Source organism: Vicugna pacos, chromosome 1 (assembly GCF_048564905.1).
Source record: "Vicugna pacos chromosome 1, VicPac4, whole genome shotgun sequence".
Classification (NCBI taxonomy): domain Eukaryota; kingdom Metazoa; phylum Chordata; class Mammalia; order Artiodactyla; family Camelidae; genus Vicugna; species Vicugna pacos.
The window spans coordinates 5,335,375-5,357,572 of NC_132987.1; the positions used below are offsets into that span (position 1 = coordinate 5,335,375).

At 42.9% G+C, this 22,198-nt stretch overlaps 1 protein-coding gene across 2 annotated transcripts in view; it reads right to left on the reverse strand.

The window, feature by feature from the left end:
• TBC1D5 (TBC1 domain family member 5) overlaps positions 1-22,198 on the reverse strand; it is a 497,763-nt gene that overhangs the window by 111,801 nt on the left and 363,764 nt on the right. For both annotated transcript variants that reach the window (XM_072946459.1, XM_072946400.1), the window contains exon 16: positions 5,568-5,674. In XM_072946459.1, the coding sequence (XP_072802560.1) occupies positions 5,568-5,674 (107 nt within the window). The remainder of the gene's footprint in view (positions 1-5,567; positions 5,675-22,198) is intronic.

A 22,198-nucleotide genomic window follows, 5' to 3' on the forward strand; every position in this document is an offset into this window, starting at 1 on the left:
CAATCTTTACAGAGTTTCAAAATGTGATCTTAACAAGTTTTCCCTGGCCTGCCTGTCCATCTTGGGTGGGGCCCCCCCGTCTGCCGGGCTTCTGGTCCCATGAACAGTCCGAGCTCTTTTCTACCTTGGAGTCCTTTGTTTGAGAAACACACAGTTCTACTCTATGAAATGTTCAAACATAATAAATAACACATTTCTAATACTGGCTTAATAAAAATTTTTAGATTACTCTTTTACAGATTTTTGAAAGCCACCATGTACTCAGAAGTAAAACTTCAGGTTTTTTAAATACTAGCCTGTGTCAAAAAGTCTGTATTTCTGACTGAGTGTGAAGACACAGCTGATTAATCCCCAATACCTGTAACTAACAAACAACCAGTTGGTTGTAATCTAGTGATAAAAATGATATCTAGTCACGAAGCTCAGATACAAAGAAAAAAACAGAGAAAACATACACAAAAAAAGATTCTCCAAGAATGGCAGTTTTTGGAGAAATGTTCCAGGTTTTGGGTTAAAAAAAGGGGGATGCAGAAGATAGAAGTAACACATTATTTCTGTAAAAGAAAATCAGACAAGAAACATCCTAGAAAATCTGAACAGAACCTCAGACGGGAGCCTCATGGAAAGTAAGCAACGGCACTGTGCGTCCTCCTCAAAGACGCGTGTGTGATTTTAGGTCCCTGACTGCTCAGAGAAGACGTTCTCTGAATGCGGCATCTCCAAACACCATCGCTTGGCTTGAACCCACTCACCACTTTTTTATTCTGATAGATAATATTTTACTAAAGCCACTTGCCATTAAAAAAAGTTGCAGGTACAGTGGGCTTTTTTTTTGAAATTAAAGAGTAAAAATCTATTACCTGCATAAAATCTGAAATGCGAATATTCAGGCTTTTTATCACTTAAAAAAGCAAAATTTAATATAACTCCAAACAAAAGCCAAATCAGAATTGGCCAAGAACACTGTACACTATATTTTTACAGCATGTTTCTGTGTACAAGAATGACTATAAAATTAAATGGTCTTATTTCTAGTAATTCTCTCCCATAAACAATAACAAGTCACTTGCTAAAAGGGATGCTTGCGGACTTACCAGAAATAATTTTTGGGAATATTCTAGTCTTCAAAACAAACGGTAGCTGTCAAATTCCTACTGAATAATCTAAAATGTTAATCCATGTACTGTATTTCATTTGTATTAAGTCTTTGTGATAAGGTTAACACTTCAACATACAACACAAACAAGAGAGCACCGAAAAATGAAAATTACTTTGCTTATGCTTCTATATTAGAATTTTATTTGCTAAAGGGTAAAAACAGATTTGCAAAATTCACAGTTAACTTAAAACAATAGTTTTAAACCTTTTATTCCTAGCCCATACTGCCTTCAGGAAGGAGAAAACATCTGGTTATTTAAGGAACACAATATGTTCACATTTTCTATGACTTTTGTTTCTAATTGGGTTTTAAAATTTTTTTTTTGAATTTGAACAACTAGTTAGAACCATGTTTTTTAATCACTTCATATTTTTCAGACTGTCCTCCCTCTATCCCTCTGCTCCATTTAACAGATTGTTTTTGGAAATCTGCTCAGTGATTCTAATACGATGAAAGATAAAAAAACAAGAATCAGGACTGTGGTCTGAAGAGCTAAGCACAGAAACCGTATCATAAGGTGAACGGGACACAGGATGCTAGTCATCTGACGTCGGTTTCTTCATATAGCATGTATTTAACATTTCAAGTTGTTCCTGGGTCACTTAAGTACATGGCAGTTCGATTTATTACAGGTGCAAATGTTTGCTCCAAAAGAAAAAAAAAAGAATTTGTATGAGAAATATCAGTAACTAGGATTCCATTATTTTTAAAACTGATGAAGCTACAGCCCTTGTCAAGTGGAAAGCTGGCTGGAAGACCTGGGTTCAGCTGCTAGCTCAGCCACCGACGAGCTATGTGACCTTGAGTGTGTCTCCTGACTTCACTCTGACCTTCAGTTTGTTCATATACAGAAGGAGAAGCTGAATTAGACTCTCCAGGTTCTTTGTAGTTCTGGAATTCTGGCCATCTAAGTGAAGACACTGACTAGATTCTTTATTGTGTCTTCTCTGTTCCATAATATCTGACAGTGGTAACAGGTTTTCAAGTAATTCTGATAGATAGCAAGTTAAGGAACTAGATGCCCTTTTAGTTCAATTTGTGGGGTTAATTCACCATCTTGATAAAAATGGCAGCTGACAAATAGACCACTGGCGATGGTTTCTATGGAACGTGGGTATGGGTTCTAGAAATCCGTGAGGTGAGTGAGGTCCACCTAGCTCAGAGTCAGGACCGGAAGAAGCTTAGCATTTGAATCAGAATTCAATTCTACTGTTTTCTCAACACCAATCACTGCGGGATACAAAGCTAAATGCTAAAAGGTGAGCAGGGTCATGAGAAGGAATAACTCATAAAAGATAAAAACATACAGCAAAAATACAAGGTGCGGTGAGGACTCAGGGAAGCTGTGCGTGTCTGGGGAGCCTGGGAGTGGCTTCCTGAAGAAGGTGGAACAGACGCTGGCAACCACAGGAGAGGTGAGTAGAAATGAGGGTCAGGGAACCACTCCAGCTATTTTGGAAGCATGGAGATTTTCGGCCTTGGGAAAGCCACGTAACCCTACCCTCTGCACTGAAAAGGCAGGAGGAGAGAGAAGCCATGCGTCTGTCGCACAGCTTGCTGTGGGGACCAGACTAAGCATGTCAGAGCCCTGGGAAATGGTGAAGGCGTGTGATCTGTGCTTACAGATTACAGGCCCACGACTCGGTCAGTTCCAATGAGGGATGTGCTCACAGTGAAGCTGACACCTGAGATAAAGCAACTAACAGCTCAGCGTCTCCAGTGCTGCTCAGTGTGTCCTCATCTGAGCACCCTCTGCCGGTGCCGGGTTTGGGGGGGGCGGCGGGACCCCGCGCTTCTCTGAAGGCTGACAATGACCTTCCGGAGGCTCAGAGCCCCCCGTCTATTTTCATGTGACTGAGTCTGTCAGCAGCGCTCAACACAACAGCCACGCGAGGCTGGGCCACACGGGAGAGTGCACCTTCCTGCCTCAGATCTCATCTACTCGTGTGCTTCATAGAGACCTGTGTGTTTCTAGACTCACCCCGATTTCGATGTTTCACCATTGCCAGTACACAGAAAACACTGAGCACACTGTAGTGTCTGGATTTTCAGAAAATGTGGGTGGGGTACCAGCTCCACCTTCCCCTCTCTTCTCTCCCCTCGGTGTACATGGCCCCCTGTAGGACTTTATCTACACTGAAAGCTCTGTCCACTTGCGGATTTTCACTTTTTCGTATGTACCTTTGTAGCACTGGATTGGATCTTATTAGACCATTAGAAAGTCTGTTCTTTGCGAGCAAACGTTGCTCTGGTTGGGCAGGTTATTAGAGACAGTTTAATTCAACCACCAAAGAAAAGAGCAAGACTTGGGAAGCATGAATTTCCCTAAATCACCAGGATGTTTGGTAGGAGAGTCAAGATGTGACCCGATGTCCCGATTCCTCACTCTGGCTCCTTGCAAGACACAGTGATAAACCTACGGTTAGCACACGTGCCGAGTGACATTTACTACATGATGTCACTGGATCAGCCATCACATACGTCTGGCTAAGACTATCCCCTCGCGGGGTCACCCACCTGAAACCCCCTAGCACTCTATAGCTTTCTGTCATTTTCCTGACAGACGTCTTCACTGCATGCACTTGTTCTCAGGAGCTTCTTAAACATGACTCCCTCCTTCCACCCAATTTCTTCTGTCTCAGCAGTATCAGTTTAAGGCTGTACCTTTTGGACAGAATCTCTATTATGTTTTTACTTGGTAAGACCCTGAACGTAAATGTGGGTACACTGTTCTTTTAGATATTTGTGCTACTGTGTTTTTCTTTCAAACTTTAGAGAATATATATTTTTAATGCCTGTAGAATTGGCTTCCTTATACTCTGTATTATATATACGATCTTCCTGAGATTAAAAGCACTGGATTAAAATCACAGATTCCACTAAGAACACTGACGGATTTAGTACACAGAATTCTGCAACAGTGAGACAGATGATTCATAGGTAGATCAACCCTGTTTAGCCAGGGAAAAGCTACCAGCATCGATAAGATTAAAATAAAATACTCTTTCCTCCTTTCAATTAAACCAAACAAATCGCACAAGCAGAGAATTAAAATAGTTATTTCAGCAATTTCCCCCCACTCTAATTACTCTAATTAATTCCTAATGCTGAGATGACAGAATTTACCATAAGTTTGTAGACCAAAACTCAGATACCTCACTGACCAGCAACTTCATTCTTTATTCCTTTTATAGATATGTCATTATCTTGGTCATTTCATGTTAAAAATAGATACTTATACACCCTAAATATACATTAAAAAATGGGACTTTAGATTTGTCATAGTCTGACTCCTAAGCCTTACCAGAAAAAAAGTGCTACCTTACGTATCAGAGAAATGATGGATTATATTTCTGATACTTAATGAAATTTTGTGTAGGAGCAATGACATTAAAATGGTGTATTTCTGCAGAAAATGGATATAGGCTCAAGGAAAAAAAAAGTATTTTAAATCAAGCAAAGAATAAATATAAGGTTACTGAAGTCAAACGCTGAAGTCAACAATCGAGGAAAGGACAGAAATCTTTTAGAATCAAAATGCACGTTGAATTTGGAGGTCCAAGTTGATCAGACAGACTTTGGCAGTGGAATCCACAGACAGACTGACTCAAAGGCAGTTCAACAACTGCCAACACGCCTGCTGGGAGTTCTGCCAAAGAGCCAAAGGCTGGGATTACCACTCGAGGCCTGGCATTCTCCTATTCGTGTTTGAAGCTTTCTCCCTTATACTTCATCCAATATTTTTGTTTGGCTCAAAAGCATCGAAGATTCACAGATTTTTTTAGATCATTAAATGTTCTTATTTTCAAGAAATATAACATTAGTTGTAAAAGAGCACACTTTTCCTCTGGAGTGTAAAGAAAATTTTGGTGACTTTAAGTTCAAGTAGAGAAATCAGCATTAAAGTCTGCTTAAATCTTTATTAGGTTAACTCTTCACCCACAAAATGAGAAATATGTGATATATCTCAATTACTAAATAACTGAAATATTTAGTATTTCATTGTATCATAAGCTTTTAGAAAACTGGTCCTTTTTATAGCTCTCATGTCTTGGTCTTCACGTGGCCCCTGAGGCTCCACCTGGATTGCCTCTGTGAGGGGTACCAGTGATCACGCAGTGTGGGTCCAGGGAGCAGCAGTCATGAGGAAGACAGTAGGGCAGAACGACCCTCTGAGGGACAAGAGATGCGCACCCCAGTTTCTCACGTCCACTTCATTTGCCTGCTGACTGGCTGATCTGCCCATGAGGCATGTAAGTTTTGGCCTGCAGCTCTAGGCAAATTCTTTCACTAGGCAATTCATCTGCCACTAGACAAGTTCTACATTAGGAATTCTTGGAGTCGTATAGAGAAACCAATTTTTCACCCAACTTAAAACTGTGCACATCAGCCCACTTGCAAAGCTTACCTTTGGGTCTCGAAGGAACAGAGCTTTAAGAATCAGTGAGTGGACATCTCCAATTAGTGGGTAGTGCATCAGAAGGCCGAGACAGGTCTGGTAGTTACTTGAGATCACTGAATCAGGGGGGAAAAGCATAATTGAGAAACAACACTGTTTAAGATCTCTGCATTACTAAGAGAAACAAAGTAACAACTTAGATTCAAAGAAAGCAAACCAGTAACTCAACTGATTAGATAAAAGGAAATGAGGGGAAAGGATCGTTATCAAATGGTCTTTGAAGCAGCGCACTGCACTGTTAACTGCAATCTAACGCACTAGCACTGGTCCTCAGGGGCTGCTGGAAGGAAGTGCCTTGTACAGAGATATGTGTGTGTGTGTTTGCAATATAAATAAACTCTTAGAAGCATGCATATTTATTGCCATTTATATGGCTGTATTTAAATGTCTCTGGTTTTGCTGCCTGGAAATTAGTAACAAAAATCTTATGAATGGGGAAGAACCAGCTTAAAATTCTTGAAAAATAATATTTACCCTGGTTATTACGCTTCACAACTTACATGTTACATTTATTTTTTGGTATATGCAAACATTTCCTAACTCAAAATTACAGAGAATATAATTTCTTCCAATTATTTTTTTTCTTAAAGGTAACCAGAAATTCAGGGAGAATATTTATGCAGCATTTCTGGGAGGAAAAGTGTCAACCTCTTTATAGATAAGCCGAACTGTGCTCCTTAGACTGTCACTTAATTCCCCCCCCCCCAATCAACCTAATTATGGCCGCGATTATTAAACACATCTTTCCAGGCAGGGCTGTGTGAACTACTTCATTTCTTGGCAATCCGTCTGCCACTGCTGTCACAGTCCCGCCCATCAGCGTCGCCGGTTTGTAAGCCAGGCTGACTGCCTGGGCGGTGGCACAACTGGGAAGAAACTTTACAGTTACAACTTTCTGCTGTTGCGACTGAATCCTTTTCATTAATTCCCACAGTTAGTTGAAAGATGTTCCACAGGAAAACAAGTGGGGTCCACCAGAAACAACACAAATCATAAAATAAACAACTGTCTGTGATCAAAAAATACCCTGTTCTTCGACTTTTCTTCTGCTGCTGCTGGAAACATCACTCTTGCTCCAGCTTCCCCGCCCGCCCGCCCCTCCCCTGTACATTACAGAGAAGGAGACAGGACCGGGCAAAATGAATAATTATAATCTATGTGAGGAAACACTTTATCATCTTCATTTCCGTCGCTGATCTGACAGCTTGTAATTTCATACATCTGCTCTCACTTGTAAAGTACTCACTTACCTTACCCTTTTTTTAATCTGTTCACACTCTTCTTTTCTTATTTGTTCATTTTATCATATTCACATTCAGTTACCTGTTGCCTTTTTCTCTCTAGAACTCAAACACCTAGGCTACTGCAAAGAGTGTAACATTTCATGTACAGTTTTCTTGGCAATCTAACAAGTTAATAAAACTTAGATAATCAATTCCTTTTCTAACTCATAAACTGATTTTCCCATGATAATGATTATACATTAGCAACTGACCCAGGAAGAATTCTTGTCTATTTTGTAAGAGAGGCAGGACAGCGGTCTGGCAACGGTTCCGGGTTCAGGACTCAAAGGTGTGGACTCTGATCCTGGGACACCCCTGGAAGCCTTTCATAAAGTGGTCTGAAGACTAAATGATATAATCTAAGTGACTGATTTACAACAGCTATTCAAAACCAGTTGGGGGTAACCTCTCTGAGGTTAAGTGTAGTCATTTGGGAAAGAACATTCTGAATAAAAAAAAAATGTATCTGCCTACGTCACTCATGCCAATAATTATTTGTTGAGTACCTAACCCACGACAGGCCCTGTGTTAGGAGGGGAGAACACGGTTCTTATCCTGCAGGAAATTAAAGTACAGAAGGGTGGGTGTGTGATGACAAGCAGTTGTAACCATCACTCTAAGAGGACAGTGCACGGTGGAAGGCTTTCTGGGACCAGGCCCTGTACCAAGACCTCCACCTGCATCACCTCATTTAATTTCTATGATCTTCTTTTTATAAGGGTACAGTTATCATCCCTGCTTCACAGATGAGAAAACTGATCGTTGGCAAGGTTAAGACACTTGCCCAGAGCACACGGTGACTGAGGGGTGGACCAAGCTTTGAAGTGTGCGAGTCAGGCAGCAGCGGCAGGGCTCTAACACATGGTTTTGTTTTAAAAGGCCATTGTTTTGAAAACCAGAGGACATAATGGGTGCAGATAATCCCTGCAAACAGCAAAGTCAGTTAATCTTTGTATTCCTGTGTAGCAGCTGTGAGTAGCCTGGAAGATCAGCACAGCACAGTTTGCAGAACAGCCTGATGTGGAAGGTATTTACTTGGAGGGACCAGAGCAACAATCCTATGTTATTACAGCTCGATGACACATTTGAACCCAAGGGAAGCTGTTAAGTACACTTACAAATACAAATAATATGCAGTTTACAAAATAAGAGAAGCTAAATCACAGATTAATATTCTACTTGTACAACAAATGAAGGAGCTAACATTCTTCCTCTCATTTCTCCCATCTGTCCGTCCGTCCGTCCAGTCACTGAATGTAATGACCGTTTCCTGAGCATCTGCGGGATCCTGTGCTGGGCAGCAGCCCTAGGGCTATCACGGCGCGCAAGCCTGAGCTCCAAAGGGAGGAGCAGGGCGCCCTGATATGTGGCTGTAGGAGTTTGGGTCGCGCCACCCCCAGATGTGCCACTTTGGTACAGTGATGACTGGGAGCTGTGGGAGCCTGAAATCAGCAAACGCAGGGAGAGGCTTTCTCTGAACTCCCCTTCTCTGTGCCTCCCTGAAGATAAATGCTGCAGAAGGAACTCAACTGTCCTAAGTCCCTCCAGACAAACTCTGGCACAAACTATCACACCTCTTCTTCTCAGGGCCCATTCATCTTTCCTGAGAATCACTGACTCTTCTCTCAGAGGCCTGCACCCCCTCCCTGAAATCTCCACTTATCTCTTCGAGGGCTGCTCATTTCCCCCGGGTATCTCCACGTGTACATGAGGTATGCGTGTTAGTAAACTTGCCTGTTCACCTCTTGCTAATCTTTTTGTTAAAGAATCCCAGCTGAAAACCTAGCTGGGGGGAGGTCAAGTTCTCCTCCCACGTTGCACCTGTCTTCAGATAACGCCGTCTCTAACTTAGTAGTGAGCCCCTGTACTTGTCCTACCAGAGCTGTTGTAGTTTGCAATCACATATGCCAAGTATGAAGTCCCTTTTGAACAACTGCGTCCAACTGAGTGAACCAAAAGAGAATAATACAAGCTATTTTAAAAACAATGCAGTTGGAGTCTGATAGAATAGGAATTTCGTTTTAAACTTTACAGTAAATTTTTGTTGAATTTGAAAAACTCATCCACAATATTGTTCCTTCTCCAGGATTTATTTTATCAGAGCAGGGCAGGGACACAAGGGAAAAAGTGAAGGACTGAAAAAAGACTGTGTTTTGCCATTTGCCTACATTGAAACTGGGTTTGTATAGGCTTTAAAAACAAAAGACTGAAGCCACACTCGGAAGAGCTTGTTCGGGAAGGTTGAGACAAAGGTGAGCGGTGTCCGGGAAAACCTAGTGAATCTGAAATCAGACGATCTAGACTAGAATCTAGATTAGACCTACATCAGAATGCTGGCTAGTCATTTGTTACGTGTGTGAATTCAGGCAAGCTGCTTCATGAAATCTTTATTTCTCTCATTTATAAATGGAGCTGACTGTTCTGGCAGGGGCTCTGTAGGAATGGCCCGCGTACATGGTCGTGTGTTTCCCCACTCGCCTCAACTCTGGCTGAACAGCACTCTCTCCACGTGAAGCAGAGATGACCCCCCGTCTCTGCCTTTAGATGGCCCACACTGTTCTGCAGTGGTCTAAGGGAGTTGGTTTAAACAGTTTCTTCAGCAGCAACAAACCAACAAAATAATGAAATCAGTAAAGATAATCAGAGGCGTGATTGTTTGAGGAAGTTCAAAGCAACGCACGTCATTAACTTATGAGTAAGTCAACGTTAACTACACCTGCAACTGTAACATTTCTAAGTGAAACACTCTTCAAATTGTTTAACTTCGTATTTAGGTACTTCTCAAGGTAAAAAAACAGACTAAGAACAACTAAGAACAACTGAAATTCAAAAAAAAATTATTAAGCACGTATAACGTGCCTGGCAGCTTGCCATATATAATACCCAAAACACCCCACGCGTCCCGCTAACGCCCCGAAGGGAAGTGCTACCATCACCCCTGCGTGATGGATGAGGAAGTGCAGGTGGATAAACACCTCTAGACTTCCCCGTGTCCCTGGCAGAGACGGTCACAACAGGGGCATCTGAGTACAGAAGTCAAGTTCTGACAGAGCACGCATGGCCTCCGTTTCTTATCTTGTTCATTTGTGTCCTCTTTCTTTTCTTCTTGGTGAGCCTGGCAGAGGTTCGTGAATTTGGTTTACTCTTTCAAAAAATCGGCTCCTGGTTTGATTGATTTTCTATTTTTAAATTTGTTTTATTTATTTCATCCCCGATATTGACTATTTCTTTTCTTCTGCTGACTTCAGGCTTTGTTTGTTTCCCTTTTTCTAATTCTTCCAGGGGGTAGGTTAGGCTGTTTATTTGAGATTGTTCCTGTGTTTCTAGTAAGGCCTGTATTGCTATGAACTTCCCTCTGAGGACTGCTTTTGCTGCATCCCATACATTCTGTGTGGCTGTATTTTTATTGTCATTTTTCTCAAGGTGTTTTTTAATTTCCTCTTTGATTTCATTGTTGATTTATTGGTTTTTTAGTAGCATGTTGCTTCATCTCCAGGCGGTCATTTTTTTCTCATTTTTCTTTCTGTGGTCGATTTCTAGTTTCATGCCATGGTAGTCAAAAAAAGATGCTTGAAATAATTTCTCTCCTCTTAAACTTGTTCAGGCTTGTTTTGCATCTGAGTACATGGTCTAGCAGATGGCCTCTGAACTCCAACTCTGTTGTGAGCCACAGAGAAGCCTCCCAGACACAATGAAAAGAACCCTCAGGGTAGAAGGCCAGGTGTAGTAAATATTCAGACATAAATTTAGGCACATTTTCTTGTGTTTAGCTATAAAACAGCATATAAAATAAATTATCATGGATTAAATATAGAACAAAAATAATGAGCTAACAACAAAAAGAAAACCTTAAGGCTTTAACACAACGTTGTAGCTCTCCACTGAAAACAAAGACAACGTGTACAGAAGTGTCTTGCAAAGAACCTGGCATGCAGAAGACATTCAACAAATGCCATATACTCTGGAAATGTATTAGGGCTCCATGCAGGAAAATATGCATAATTACCACACGCAGCATCTTCAACTATTTGAAAACCCTTACCATCTTAACTTTCCCAGTTATAAAATGGCTATTTACAAAATGGGATTTCAAATGGACCAGAAAACCAGGTGGGGGCTGTGAGTAAATCATAAATGATAACAACAACAGTTTTGTTCTCTGTTGCCCTGGAGAAAGCCAAGTATAAAACAGCACCACATCCTTCTCCATACAAAGGGATTCTGTCTAGTTTTGAAGACCCTCCTAAGATTCTGTCCTTCTGGGTTATCCTCCCTGGTTGCCACTGTGCCAATGCCATCTCTTAGCACCATTTGTCAGCGCAATAACCCTCAAAACCAAAGACGGCACATGCTCTTCAGTGAACAGTGGATGATCCTTATTTCTCTAGTAGATTTTGTGCTGCGTAACATGGTGTTTTTAAATTAGATATCTGGAGAGAGGACAATCTCAAATTTAGAACAGCCTCCTCTTTTGTCTAGAAAAAGACTTTAAAAACTGTTCTTCTTACTGCTTTTCAAGCTTCATACACTTTAAACAATTAATTTTAATCATAGATCAAACAGCATAAGAGATCTGTGCTCAGGAATTTATACCTTTAAACATACAGTGTTGCCAGTTAAAAGGCAGTAAGTACGTAACCATCCTAGTGCAGAACTGCTAGTGGCCTGGGTCCAATCACAGGAGAAAGAACACTGTAGACAGTCAGAAAGACAGCATACCAGCTCCACAGTGGCACTGGGACTGGCGGTGAAACTTTCAGTAAATTAGTTGACTGTATAGGCTCAAGTTGTCCCCACTGTCTCCCTCTCACTACCCACTGAGGGAATGAGGGAAAGGATACCGTGAAGAAACCTTTGAGTCTTCTAGTGTGAGTTCCTGCCATTAATGTAATCATTGCAGTGATGCACTTGGAATTAGGGCCCGAGTTCTGTTTCCATATCCATAAAATGTCATGGAAATAAAGTCTGAAAGAATTTAGTGTGTATTAAGATTTGGGAAAGAAAATAGTAAGCCTAATTTATAGTTTTTGTGTCTCAATTTTTAACCCAAATGAAGGGAAACTATAGCTCAGGTTTTTTATTTGTTAATCTGAAAATACATATATATATAAATTTTTCTTTTACTTCATTAAGCTTAGTGCTTCTTAAAGCCCTACTCAGAAATAAGACCTGTCAGTAGAAATGGCTGAAGTACAGAAGATATTTAAGAAGTCTTGACAATACCCCTTTCTCTTTGTCAGACTTTGTATATTCACTCATTTAACAAACATTTATTAAAAACCTATTTTATCCCATATACTGAGTTGGGTCCCAAGGACACGACAAGAAATAAGGCACAATTCCAACTTTCTCTTCGTATTCCAGTGGAAGAGGAACATGACACTAACTGCAGCAGGACAGGGCTGATGGCCGTGGCACAGCTAAGAGCTGTGACAGCTCCAGGAGCCGGGGAAGCAGGCAGGGCGGTCAGGGTGATGGCCCACAGCGTGTGCCGGCAAAGGGAGGCAGGACGCCGGGGTGCTGAGGAGAGCAGAGAATGCAGGGGGAAAGCAGGCCGTGCTGATACACAGGGTGCAGAGTTTAGATGTTTCTCTGCATTTGTGAGCATTCGGTGGGGGAATGTGAGTAATGTGGTCAGATCTGTGTTTCAGAATGGCTGATGCTGGAGTAAGGTGACAGTGGGAGGGAGGGGACAAGGGACCAGAGGCGAGGGGCTGGTCAAGTGTCCGGTGATGCTACCTGGGAGAGAAGCTGCATACCTGAAGTAAGGAAGCGGCAGAGCGGACAGTGGACAGACATGGCTGGAAAAATGGATAGGTCTTTGTATGTGATTCAATCTGGGGAGTGCTGATGAGAGATGGAAAAGGCAAATCAGACAGTAAGAAATTATCAATAAAAATATTAAAAAAATTATATAAGGCTACTTAAAGAATACAGCCACTTTTAATTATTTCTTTGTGCAAGTTTTAAACACAGGTTTTATTTTATGTGCATGGTTTAAAGAGGCAAATCGTTCCATAAGTCTGGTTATGAAAAAAGTACATGCTGTCTCCCGTCCCCTATTTCCGACTCCCCAGAGGCACTTGCTTTCTTTTAGCTGATTAAAAAAAATTACCTTCCATATTGTGAAAAGAACATGATGATGTTACTAATTCTTATTTGAAATGTGTCTGCTGACGGCCCATTCAAGAAGCTTTAACTCATCCTCAGCACTGAACCTCAACCCTCCACCAACCTCCACAGCACTTTCCTCTCTCCCCCATGAAGTTATATCAAAATTTTGGTTAGAACAATTTTTACAGTTTTCATTCCTATAACCAGGAAGTGATACCACAGCTGAACAATTCCCTGCATCATGACTACCCTTCCTTTCTTGTCAAGCCTCTTCTTTTTCTTGGAGTTTATAAGTGTCTACTTTTTCATTTGCTTTGCTGTGTATATATTTAACATTAATTTAATCTTAAATGCTTTCTTAGTCATATGCATCTCCTCTTAATACTTTTAAAAAATTGAAACATTTTTGTCAATTTCCTTCCTTCCTTCCTTCGAAACCGTTCACGAGGCCTCTGGCCTTGGGGATGTCCCTTCCCTCTTGAAAGTGCTGCATCCTCATTTCCTGGAAGAACGAGCTGCTGCTTTCTTGCTTTATTCCCTCATTTCTGTGGAGCACATGCCTCTAAAAGCTTTACGCACAGGACAGGAATTTTTTGAAACCTTCTCTGCTTGAAAGATTTTATTGTGACATTAACAGTCTGGTTAGGTACAGAACTCCAGGTTGGAAATACTTTTCCCTCAGAATGTTGGGAGCACTCTTCCAGAGTTTTCTGGCTTTCAGCTGAAAAGTCTCAAACCTTTGATAGTCCTAATCCTTTACGTGACCTGCTTTCTCTTCTCTTTCCCCCACTGGTCTGTAAAGTGACTATGAATAAACACCTTGGTTTGCAACTGTTTTCACATATAATGGGCCCTTTCAATTGAGAAACTCACTTTCTCTTTGTTTCTTTGATGATTTTCTCCCTTCTGCTTTTTGTTGATTTTGTGTTTGTTATTTCTTTCTTCTTCCTTCTTTCCCTACTTCCTCCTTTAATTTTTAAATTTTTTTTAAAGAAATTGCATTAGCTAGATGATGGATGTCCTGGCCTGATTTTCTTTCTTTTTTTCCTAACTGTTTCAAGTGCTTCTCTCTGGGATGTTTTCTCTATTTTATATTCTAACCATGTATTTTCGTGATATTTTGATTTTCAATCACACTGCTTCCTCTGAATTACGTATTTCCCAGCTCTCTGAGAAGGCTTCTCCTCCCTGAGCAGTCTCTGTGTCCTTCAAGTGGATTTTTCCTGGTTGCTTGTCTAGATCTCTGCTTTCGTTGTGATGCTCTTCTCAAGTGTCTGGTGATTTCAGACTATCTGCTATTTCAGACTAGCATGTGTGAGAGTCGGGCAGGACAAAGGGAACCGAAGCTGTGTGCACATGGACGGGTGTGTCTGTGGACGCTGGGGCTGACACAGTGCGTTCTTGGGCAACCCCTGAGCCTGGACTGTTAGGTTTTTTCTCTTGGGCTGATTAGATTCCCCCAGAGAAGATTCTCCCACTCTTCTTCCTGGAGGGGGACAATCTGGCTCCAGCGTCCTGAGGAGGAAGACCCCAGTGGCTCATCAGTCACTGAAATTCCCTGAGTCCCTGGTTCAGAGACCCTCCACTTGACCGTCTCCAGGGACAAACCCTGAACGTAAAGGTTGGAGATCCGAGCATGACTGCTTCTTACACAGACTTTCAACGAGTTCTCATTTTTTAGTCTTAACTCCTTCCTTCCCCCTATCGAATTCCGGAAGTACCAGCACTGCCAGTTCCCACACTCGTAGGGGTACAGGTTATTCCTCGGCTTCCTCCATTATCAAGTTTGCATGTAGCTTTCCTAGATCTGCTAAGTCAGTTCTCACTCATCCATCTGTTTTCCTGCTTCCAAAACTGCTGTAATCTCCTTCCTAATTCTATGTGTCCTATTGGTTTATGCTATTTCAGTGGGGTTTCAGGAGCAATGGAGGTAAATGTACGAATTTAAAATAAAATATCATACCTAGTATCCTTAATCACTTGAATGACATTTCTACTTGGCACCAGGGAAGGTGAATTGAAGGGGAAGAAGAATCTAGGTGGGGAGGCAACTGGGCGGAGAAACCTGGGGACATAAGGAGTCAGGAAAACAAAGGTCACCGTTTTCCTTGCTCTGATCATCAGAGAGGATGGCCCCAGTCACCTTGCAGGACCACTCACATTCTCCTTGGCAGCAACAGATGGACATGGAATCTTGAATATTCCTGGGGAAGATTCCAGTCATGCATGTAATTTTGTTGGCTTTTGCCCATAAAAGGTGTCCTAGAGTTCCTAAATCCATCTGTCATACTGCTTTCTAGGGTAACAGGAAAATGAGGAGTGGGAGTTAGCACCTGGAAGGGGAAGACTATGGACCCAGGAGGTAAGACCGCTTCTTCCCTTTATAGACAGCCAGAATGGGGCATCAACTGTTTTGAACATGACATAGAATTTCAGTAGGAAAATAATTAAAAGCATTAAATTAAAACTATTTTGAGGCATAAAATAAACATTAAAAAGACAACATGACACATTAGAATGGCCCAAATCCAAAACACGGACACCACCAAGTGTTGGTGACAATGTGGAGCCACGGGAATTTTCATTTGTCGCTGGTGGTCCAGCCATTTTGGAAGGTGGTGCGTGATTTTTCAGGCCTGACCATAGGCAATTAGAAAGGTATGACAGCTCATTTTGTATTTTCAACCTGATGGGCCTGACACATTACTTCCAGGCGTGACTGTGAGTGTGTGCCTGGGAGAGGTGAGCCCTGGATTCAGGAGATGAGTGAAGAGACCCACCCTTGCCAATGTGAGGGGGCATCAACCAACCTGCTGGGAGCCCACGTGGAACAAAAAGGCAAAGGAAGGCTGAATTCTCCCCTCCTTGAGCTCGGATGTCCATTTTCCTCTGTTCTGGGATACTGGAGTTCCTGGTTCTCAGGCCTTGGGGTTCTGGGACATACCCCATCAGCACCCTGGGTCCCAGGCCCTCAGTTGTGGACTGAGTTATGCCAGTGGCTCTCCTGAGTCCCACCTTGCAGACAGCCAGCCATGGGACTTCCGTGCCCCCATGACTGTGAGAGCCAATTCCTATAGGAAATCTCCTCTTATATACTCTCCTCCATCCTGCTGGTTCTTTTTCTCTGGAGAACCCCAATACAAAGTCTTGACCTGACAGGCCTCACATGGAGAAGTGCCCTCCCAACAGCAGGCTGTGTGCACAGCCTGTGCACTGGACTCTCCGAAAGGAGCTGAATCAAGGTCTCAGGCCAGCTTATCTGGTCCGGATCTTTCACGTGTTTATATTCCTGGCCCTGGAGCCTGCGTTCGAGATCTCTCCATCTGAGGCCTTGGGCAGGGGCGTCTCCAGGAGAGGGGAACCCTGAAGACGTTCCCCCACCTGACTTAGTACCCGGTACTTTTCCACTCCTGGCCTTTCCACCTCTTCTCCGGCACTATGACACCCCACCACGTCCGGGTCCATGTAACTGCCAGCCTTTCCGGTTCAGGGCTCCTTCCACAGGGAGACCTCACGCCTGTGCTGATCACCTGACCCGAGACTGGTGACCCCTCCGTGGGTGAAAGGGAACAGAGGGACTCAGTGGTTTCTCCAGGTTTGGACTCCTGCTTATTTACACCACCACAGCAAGTGACTAAAGCCTTAACTCTTTCATCTCTGACTTGCTGCTGTAATTGACGCCCTGAAGCTCAGCTCTCTCCTGCCCTGCTCAGCTGAGCTCCTGACATTTACCAGACGATCCAGAAACTGTGCTCCTTGGTCTCTATCCAAATGAAATGAAAATTTACGTCCACACAAAACCCTGCACACTGAAATTTACAGCAGTCTTATTAATAGTCGCCAAAACTCAGAAGCAACCAAGATGTCCTTTGTTACGTGAGTGGATAAATAAACTGTAATACATCCAGACCATGGAATATTATTCTGCACTAAAAAAGAAATGAGCTGTCAAGCCATGAAAGACATGAAGCAAACTTAGGAGCCATAGTACTAAGTGAAAGAAGCTAATCAGAAATGGCTACACACTGTATCATTCAACTACACTTCATTCTGGAAAAGGTAAAACCATGGAGACAATAAAAAGATCAGTGGTCATCTCGGGTTAGAGGGTGGGAGAGATGAATGGGTGGAGCACAGAAGACTGCAGGGCAGGGGGTCACTCTGTATGACACCATAATGGTGGATAAGTGTCATACATTCGTCCAAACCCACAGAATGTCCCACCACGAGCGAACTGTACAGCCAACCGTGGACCCTGGGTGATGACGACAGGTCAAGGCAGGCTCAGCCCCTGTAACAGATGGACGCCCGTGGTGAGGAGGCGGATGTGGATGTGGGGGCGGGGGGATGTGGGAAGTGAGCCTACAAATTCCCTAAAAAATAAAGTCTGCTTTTTAAAAAAAAAATCTGAACATTAAAAAACAAAAAAAGACAATGTGCTATTCTGGTCTTTGTCAGCCTACATTAGTGAAATTTTAAAAGATTTTAAAACTAAAATGTAAAGTGATACAAACGGTACATTTGTAGCCCAAAGGGTCCATTTATATCTACATCTGAGATGGTCACAAAAATGACTGACACTATTTAATGTCTGAGAGGGAAGCATGCTGGCAGTCAGGAACTGCTAAACATTCCTTCAAAAATAAGACCACCAATTTGTGCTTTTGATAAAAACTCTGTGGCATGTCACTATGTGATCTGAGAGAGTTTGTTTCTAGCTTGAGTTTGGGTAAAGCTTTTTCAGAAAAGAAATCAATTCAATTTGTAGCTGAAATAGACTGTACTGTGACATCAGTATAATGTTGAACATGCTCTTAACGAGAAAATAAAGAAATAGAAATTCTGCGGCAGGACAGATGGAAACACGGGCAGAGAGACAGTGGCTGAGGAGTAAGTAGAGATCTAAAATGAAATAAAAAGGAACGATGTTTTAAACCACAAACAGGAAAACTGCCACACCAGGCCAGGCCAAGAAATGACTTACAGAGACCCCTACAGAAAACCCAGGAAAAATTAACGTGCTGTAACATGCCAACGCTGGCTGGGAAACAAGGCAGGAAGCGGGCAGAAATGCCAAAAGGAAACTTTTCCATTTACAAAGTGTTCAGAGAGAAAGTAAATTAAAAGAGACAATAAACATTTGAGAGAGGCTTTTGGGTTAGGAAAACCTGCTGTTTAATGGATATGATTATAATGTTTTAGCTATTAATACAATTTACAAGACAAAAAGGTATGTGACATGGTAAATGAGAGAAAATGTTTTTCTTTGATACTAGTGGAAAACAAAAGTTTAAATAAATAAAAGGATGTAAAAACTTTACGTACTTAATTTAAGTAGACAAAGCTTTCTTTAAAAAAGCCACGTGGAAAAAAGCTTCCGGGCGCCTGTCTTCTCAGCAGCGAGGGCACACAAATTCATGCCCCCCACCCCTGGTCTCAGGGGCTCTTCCATCCGGGGTCACCCCGGATGCTAAATGACCACATGAAAAGCTTCCGATGCTCCGAGGGGCAGGGAGGACCCGGAGCAGTGGTCCTAGTCCTGAGGAGTGTGCAGTCTGGTTGGGAAGATGGGACTCACACGCTCAGGAAGAACAACATCTAGTTAAACATGTTGCACTGAGTGGTCCTGAGTAAAACCCTACAGGACTGTAAACGTGAGCGATCGGTGAGGGCAAGAGTGATCAGGGGAGGCTGGGGGAAAGCGACCTTACTCCAGGCATGAACCAGGAGTGAGACTTAGGGACACAGAGCCAGGGGGAGGAAGAACCACATGAGTGAGATACAGTGTGAAGTCGGTTAGCAAAAACAATGTGGTAGGAGTAATGGTGATGACAACTCCTTATCTCCTAACTTTTTTGCATAGTCTTTTCTTGTTGTTGTTTTGATGACGTACAAATTTCATTTTAATTTTTTTAAACTGAAGTACAATTACAATGTGTCAATTTCTAGTGTACAGCACAATGTCCCAGTCATGCATGTAAGTACATATGTTAGTTTTCATATTCTTTTTCGTTAACGGTTATTACAAGATATTGAACATAGTTCCCTGTGCTCTACAGAAGAAACTTTTCTTAAAATCTATTCTTATATATAGTGGCTAACATTTGTAAACCTCAAACTCCCAAATTTATCCCTTCCCACCCCCTTTCCCAGGTAACCATGATTGTTTACCATGTCTGCAAGTCTGTTTCTGTTCTGCAGATGAGTTCATAGTGCCTTTTTTTTTTTTTTAAGATTCCACATATGAGTGATATCATACAGTATTTTTCTTTCTCTTTCTGGCTTACTTAGAATGACCATCTCTAGGTCCATCCATGTTGCCACAAGTGGTATTATCTTACTCTTTTTTATGGCTGAGCAGTATTCCATTGTGTAAATACACCACTACTTCTTTATCCAGTCATCTGTCGATGGACATTTAAGTTGCTTCCATGTCTGGGCTATCGTATATCGTATTTTTGCACAGTCTTAACCCACATAATCCAGCCAAGAATCCAAAAAGGACTGCTTTTAACATATAAGAAAGTAAACATGTTGCTAGTATGATTACATTGCTTGGGGATCATTCTATTCATACTAATCTTGCTCTGTATGTATTGTTGGTAAAGCAAAAGTCTCGTTTGAAGAGCAGTCATTTGACAATCATTTCAAAGGTAACTTTTAAAATCTGTACAGATAGTTTTTGTACTGTTTTTTTTCCCCAATGTGAAATTTTACTTTTACTTAATAAAATCGAGGCACGGTTTGAGGGATGGAAGAGGTGATGCCAGGACCATCTGTCTGTCACCAGCCTTGTGGCCCAGAGCTGGCTTCCCAATCTCTAAATACGGACGCTGGGCTCCACCTCTGAGGCCTCATAAAGAATGTGCCATTTCAAAGAAATGACAGACTCACAGCCATAGAAAACAAACTTATTGTTACCGGGGGAAAGGAGGGTGGTGGAGGGATAAATCAGGAGTTCATGAATTGCAGATACTAACTACTAAATATAAAATAGGTAAACAGCAAGATCTTACTGTATAGCACAGTGAACTATATTCAATACCTTGTAATGGCCTATAGTGAAAAAGCATATGAAAAGGAATATATATGTATAACTGAATCACTGTGCTGGACACCAGAAACTAACACAGCATTGTAAAACAAGTATACTTCAATTAAAAAGAATTAAAAAAAAGAAATGTATTAAGTGGTTAAATACTACACTTGTCTGACTGCACTGCTTCCCAGAAGAATGAAAGCTTTGTTCAAGGTGAATGAAGAAAACTGTAAGACTACTTTTGCTAAAAGTTAAATATGAGACGCTGACAGTGGTGAGGAGAGCAGAATGAGAACTGACAGGGACACTGGGATCTGACCCCACAGGTGACTGTTCTGAGTCACTCAACTGCCAGGGGCGCTGCTCGTCTGCTAGGGCGGCTGTAACAAAGCACCAGTCCTGGACGGTATGAAACAACAGAGATGCATCAGCTAACAGTTCTGGAGTCGAAAAGTCTGAAATCAGTCTTGGCAGGGCTGCGGTCCCTCTCAAAGCTGTAGGGACAACTCCGTCTAGGTCTCTTCCAGCTCCCAGCGTGGGCAGGGTTTGCACCTTCTGAGGGAGAGCCTGTTCTAGGCCGTCCTCCCAGCTTCCGGTGAGGCTGGGGACCCTCGTCACTCCTCGGCTTGTGGGCGCAACCTCTGCCCCGTCTTCACATGGCATCATCCTCCCCAGGTGTCTTCACGCTGTCTTCTCTGCGCACGACTGTGTCCAAATTTTCTGCTTCTTACAGGGACACCACTCATACTGCATGAGAGGCCCGCCCTACTCTAGTACGATCTCATCTTAACTAATTACACCTGCGCCAACCTGTCTCCAAGTAAGGTCATATCATACTGTGAAGCACCAGGGGTTAGGACTTCAGTGTATCTTTTTGGGGGATGCAGTTCAATCCATAACAGTCCTCATTATCTGTGCCTATAAAATCAGGATTTTGAACTGGATACACTGAACCTTAACCTCTTCTTTTGGCGGTGGGTTAGATATTCCTTTGAGAAGATGATGAAAATACACACCCTTGACTCAGGGAAACGAACAGCATCAAGATGATGACAGGCTCTTGGAAGCCCTCCACTGAACCCCTGGGAGGCATGGACCCCAAGTGAGGACTGCTGTCATTGAAAGAAGGCTCAGTTAGTTTCCCCAAGTGTGACATGCTTTGAGCTACAAATACCTCACCTATAGCTCCAAAAGAACACATGTGGTGCCCAGAGCATGGCACAGCGGTGTTCAGTTGCAACTTTTTGAGCGAATGAGCCTGAAAACTACCGGGTGTAACTGGACATCACCCTGGGTGCCCCAGTCAGGGCATTATGAGTCCAAATCCAGAGATGGAATAAAAATGTGACACCAGTGTTGCATGTGGAATGCTGAGGCTGTCCTCTTGTTGACCATGACCTAAGATGCAAGCGCATTTATTAGCACTGCCCTTCCACGCGTTCCACCTGATCCTGTTCCGTGTCTTCTTCCTGCTCCTTTTCTCCCTCACAGTGCTTGTCCCTGAGGAACAACGCCTTTCCCCTTGAGCCCAGCCCTCCTGACCACTGCTGCCCGTGCAACCTCCAGCCCTGAGGTGGGGTGGGGGGACGCTGCCTCGCTCCCTGTTCTGTCCCCAAACCACTGCTCCCTATCACTCCCTCGTCATCTGAAGCTCACGCCATGCAGCTATCCTCCCACCCCGCCCCTTCGTTACTGTCATGTGGGCACCATGGTTGCTGGCAAATGGGAGGCACTCAGTAAATGCTGGTTGAATGGCTGACTCCTTGAATGAATGACTGAATGGCAGTTGTTTTCTTGGCCACTCTTCTGCATTTATTTGATGTTTCCACGGCCGGGTCACTGTGCTGCTTCTCCATCTTTTCCTTTCATGATTCTTGGGACGGTGCCCATGGAGGACCAGACAGACAGCTCAGCTCCCTGCCAACCCTTCCACTGCCCCAGGGACCTACTGCCCCTTCATGAACTTTGACCATCCAGGTCACACCCAGAACTGCTCCATGTCCCCATCTGACTACAACCTCTGATGCTGTCAGCTTCGCACCCTCCCTGTAATCCCTGGACTCTGACATCCTAGTGGCCTTCTCCTGGCCACACTGCTCTCCCAACACATCCTCACCCACTCAGGAAATGTCCTCAGCCTGCCT